Genomic DNA, 5,000 nt, shown 5'->3' with positions numbered 1-5,000 from the left:
GTTCGAAGTACCATTTGTACAAATAAGAATCCCCCCCGTCACATGATTTCTTCTTCATATAGATAGATATAGGATCTATGGAGCAATTACTTAGAAGTACATTTTGTGAAACAGCCCTTCCTATCTGATAGAAAAGGATCCCATGATCCTGAACCGATCTTACCTGAGATCGGAAATCCCAAGTTTGTCTATGAAGAACAGAACTAATTATATTAGTGTCTATGATGGATTTTTTTTGTATAATACTAATCGATAGGGCCTCATTGTTAAGTGCTACAAGATCTCGTACATTTGAACCCATCGTCGTGGACCCGAATCCATTAGTATGGGACATTTTCTTTTCCAAGTGAAATCCCCTAGTATATGAAAGAGTGAAAAAGTGTTTTCGTTGTTGTGGAATAAGAAGCCTTCGTATCTTAATGCATGTATTGAATTTATTCGGAGCTATTAGAGCTGGATCTACTTTTTGGGGAATATGAGTCGAAGCAATAACAAGAATATTTCTAGTGGAACATCTTTCACAATCCCTGGAGAGATAGTTCACTAAAAGACCGAGGGATAAGTAATTCGACTCAGTCACATCCAGATCATGAATGTTAGGAATCCATATTATGCAAGGAGACATTGCTTTTGCTAATTCGAAGTGAAAGGTGATATAAAATCGGTCTATTTCTGGCATCATATCCATAGTTAGCGTATTCATCATAGTTAGAAGCTCCAGCTCCATATCAAGGTCACGGTCGATATCGTCACTATCGTCACTATCATCAATATCGTCACTATCATCAATATCGTCACTATCATCAATAAGAAAACCCTTAGGCTTGTTATCCAGGAACTTGTTCAGAAATACTGTAATGAAAGGAACATAGGAGTTTGTCGTTAAGTATTTGACCAAATAGGATCGTCCAGTTCCTATAGAACCTATCACTAAAATACCCCTACTAGGGGGAGGTAGGGCTAAGCGGAGCGAAAAGGGTTTTCCATGAGATGGGAAATGCAAACTATTAGCCCCCCACAAGGTGTGTGAATAAGTAATTGTCTGATAATTAGCAAGGAATATACGTCTTTCTACTAAACAGGATGTATTGAATTCATAAATCATTAGATACTTTTTTTGAATGTCAACTAAGTATCGTAAGTAAATTGCTCCCGGTTGTTCACTTATTTGATAACCAGAGTTATTCTTTGATAAAAGATCACTATGAGTAAGACTCAATAGAATTTGATCAATCCTTTTTTCTGTTGTTAAGGTAGAAAACTGAACCAAGAATTCTTTTTCTTTATCATCAATCGAATCAGTGTTCGAGACCCAGGATTCTATTTGATCATCAATCCAATCACCATTCACGTTTTTTATTTTTCTTATCAAGGAATAGATTGCTTTACTTGGATGACTTAGATGTCTCGTATTTCTCGAAAAAGCGATTCGATTGATGGGATTTGGTATAATACTTATGAGATCGATGAGATTCCAATATTGATTCTTAGAACGTATGGATTTGACCCCATAAGCGGGACCACCACCCCATAGCATGTTGCTACCAAAAGCAAAACTCCGTATTTCTTCTAGAGAATCTCCTAATTGTTCCAGAGCAACTAGAAAGATATTCTTTAACCAGAAAGAATTCAGTTCAGATGTAGGATACCTATCCAGAAGTTTTCGCAACTCAATCATGTATGATGGAATCATCAAAGATTTTACCTTTTCGAACTCTGTCTGTAACTCACTATAGACTCGAGAAACAAAGAGAAGATGTGTACGAACGAGATATCCAGCAACAAGGAGAAGGAAAAGGATTGAATAGAAGAACTCCTGAACATTTAGCGATCTCAGATGTGTCGATATCAATAGTAACTCATTATTTCGATGAGTCATTTCTTCGGACAGAAGAAGATTATGGAAACAATTACCCGGAATCTCACTTATCAGATTCCATTGTGGAAGACACAATGGAATCTGACGAATTCGCCATAATATATCTGACCCATGCATAATATCATGAAAAATGGATACAAATTTTTGGCTGCTACTTAGTATCGGCAATAGGTCTGAAAAAGTATCTAAAAATATGAAATTTAGATATTTGTACCCCGTCGAGGTAAGGAACCATGGTATATATGTTTGGAATAGATTCCATTTTGAGAGAGTTGAAAAAACACTATCTTGTTGAAAGGTTCTATACATCTGACCTTTCTCAAGGCATTTTTGTAGACAAGAACTCCGTTTTTTCCTTTTTTCGGATGGTAAATATTTCTCAGAACATGGAGTGTGAATCCAACCCATGTTTGAATTGAAATTGAGATACTGATACAAGTTCTTCCCTTCTGAATCAGGTATATTCATATCTGAAAGAGGTTGACAATAAGTTTTTTCAAAATGGACTATTTGTCCCTCTGTTAGAGGTGTTCCAGAAATGTCTGCGATCGAGTAAATAGCTCCACGAACGAATGGATCGTATCGAATTGGAAAATGGAAAGATTTGTAGAAGTTATACCCTTCGTCGCCACTTTGCGGAAAATCGTTAGGTATCAATATGTTAGATACCTGTAACTCGATTGGTGAAATAGTATCTCTCTTCAAAAAAGCATGTTTTTTTTGACCATCGCAAAAAGAAAAGATTTTGTTGCGAATGAACAAGATTTTGAGGAATTGTCCATACGTAAAATCATAATTATTGATACGGGCCTTTTCCACATAAAAAGGGAATCTTTTGTTACAATAGAAGCAGAAGTGATATTGATTATTCAAGAATCGAAGTCGATTTGCTTTATAAAAATAGTATATCAATGAACTTCTATGAAATGGTTTCACGGGATTCAGCCAATTGTCTGGATCGTGGGATATCATTGAGAAATAGGAATCTGTGTTATCAAAAGATTTCCTGCGATTCTTTCTAGTATGGAATGAGTCAATCATCCACTTTGGTATCTTATTGAACAAAAATGGTGATATTGTTCCTCCATTGATCAAGAATTTCGATTTTTGGGAAGTATCTTGGTCATCCAATAATAAGGGTTTCCTTTTTTTCAAATGAAAGATTTGAAGACCTATTGATTCTAATAACTGATTACAGAGTGGATCATTCGGACCTTTCAATTCATAGATGTGGATCTCGGACCTATGAATGGGGATACCCCCAAAACTCACAAATAAAAAAGAAGGAAGTGAGTTAGACAAAAAGAGAAGAAACTTGGGCAAAAAAAGAAGTAACTTGGACAAAAATAAACAAAGTGACTTAGACAAATCTTTTTTGTCGATAACCTCAGACCAATCAATCGAATATTGATTAATATGTAATCGATCGAACACTACTTGAAAACGGCTATTCTGCTCAGAAATGAAATAGTCCAAATGTTCCTGGAAATTCTTGCTCCCATTGGACCATTTGTATCTATATACATTAGGATCCCAATTCATAGATCTCTCCGTTCGAGAAATCAAAATAAGAGGATCGAACCACTTCTTCTGACTCTTTTTCAAATTTGATAAATGTTGGTTGATCGTGTATTTCATTCTAGTTCGATGATTCAGAGTATCATTTCCTATTTGATACCTTTGAATTCCATATTCGAAGTTGCAATTGAATCGATTCAATACATTTCTTATGTAACCATGGGTGCTATATTGGATTTGAATCAGATTTCGGATCAATCTATATTGATTGACTGCCTCCATTATGTTGTTGCTAGCAAATACAACTATTTTAGGTTTTGGATCTTCCACATTATTTCCGCAAGAGGTCTGGACCCATTTTTTTATGATCCTTCGATAAAAAGATTCATTCTCTTCATAAAAAAGAGGAGGTAGAACCAATAAAGAGTGCTTTTTCGATTCATCCCTGGAGTTCAATAACTCATTCAAGAAATGTTTTTGATCCAATCCGGAGGAATCCATAGAAAAATCAAATTCCTTATGATACACCAGATCCGGCTCGGTTATTGATAGAGTGAATAGATCTGCCATTTCTTGAAATATATCTTCTGATTCAAAATCGTGGTGTAACGTGTATCTCCCCCTGTTCCGGTCATGGAATAGATGAAATAAACCCCAAAATGGATTTTTGTTCAAGAATGAAATCTTATTGGAACTGTCCAGTTCACCCTTTGGAACCATATCACATCCTCGATAGGATGAAATAGGATGAATTGAGACGGTATTTTGTAAGTACATAATTATCTTGAATAAATTCACTATTTCTTTCTTTTCCGATCGCCTGGAAAAAGCAAGATGTTTCTTTTGTTCTTTTTTCAACAATTTCTGATCTCTAGTAGACCTATCAGTAGGATTCGAACCCAGATGAAGTTCTGACCATCTGTCAGAGAAAAAAGAACGAGTGGCTCTTGCAGGATTCCCAAAAAATTCTTCGATTTCTTCCGGAAGCAGATGATTATTCATCTGCTTCTCACGTTCCATGAATAGTCGGCACATTGAGGAATATCCAGAAAGGATTTTAAGGAATCGCTCTGATTCTATCTCTGTTCGTTCCGTTTGAAGAAAGGAAGGATCCCAACAAAGAATCGATCTTTCTTTTAGTTGTTGAATCTCTCTTTGATTGATCAATGTGTGATATTTCGAATCCTCATTCCTAATGGAATCGAAAGAATCCTTGGATTGATCAGAAGATCCTTTCAATTGGCTAGAATCCGTTACTTGAATGAAACTAGATCTCGTGGAATCATATTGAAGATTTGATGATACATTCCGTACCTTGCTAAAAAACCGATCCTTGTTTCCCAACCACACATTGTCTAACCAAATCCAATTCTCTCGTGACATGTTCCTCAAAAAATCCGATTCGTGCGGACTCTTCCCCCAACTAACGAAGAGATCTTGACGGAATTGCCACATATGAAATTGAGCACAATTTTGCAAAGAAATAGCCCGCTTGTTTCTCAAGAAGAGATGCGAAACATGCTCAATATCATTTGATTGAATAATTGACCCAGTCCCTTGTTGTTTGAAGAAACCCTCCACTTCCTTTGGTATTTTTTCACGA

At 36.0% G+C, this 5,000-nt stretch overlaps 1 protein-coding gene across 1 annotated transcript in view; it reads right to left on the bottom strand. All coding sequences in view use genetic code 11, as the record gives it.

Annotated features, from left to right (window-relative positions):
* Positions 1–5,000, bottom strand: part of ycf2 (hypothetical chloroplast RF21) — a 6,858-nt gene that overhangs the window by 1,046 nt on the left and 812 nt on the right. Inside the window, exon 1 of the mRNA in view lies at positions 1–5,000. This exon is cut by the window's left edge and continues 1,046 nt beyond it; it is cut by the window's right edge and continues 812 nt beyond it. Within this exon, the coding sequence (YP_006460381.1) occupies positions 1–5,000 (5,000 nt within the window).

This window comes from Vigna unguiculata, chloroplast, assembly GCF_004118075.2.
Source record: "Vigna unguiculata chloroplast, complete genome".
Classification (NCBI taxonomy): domain Eukaryota; kingdom Viridiplantae; phylum Streptophyta; class Magnoliopsida; order Fabales; family Fabaceae; genus Vigna; species Vigna unguiculata.
This window is presented reverse-complemented; position numbering and strand designations above follow the sequence as displayed.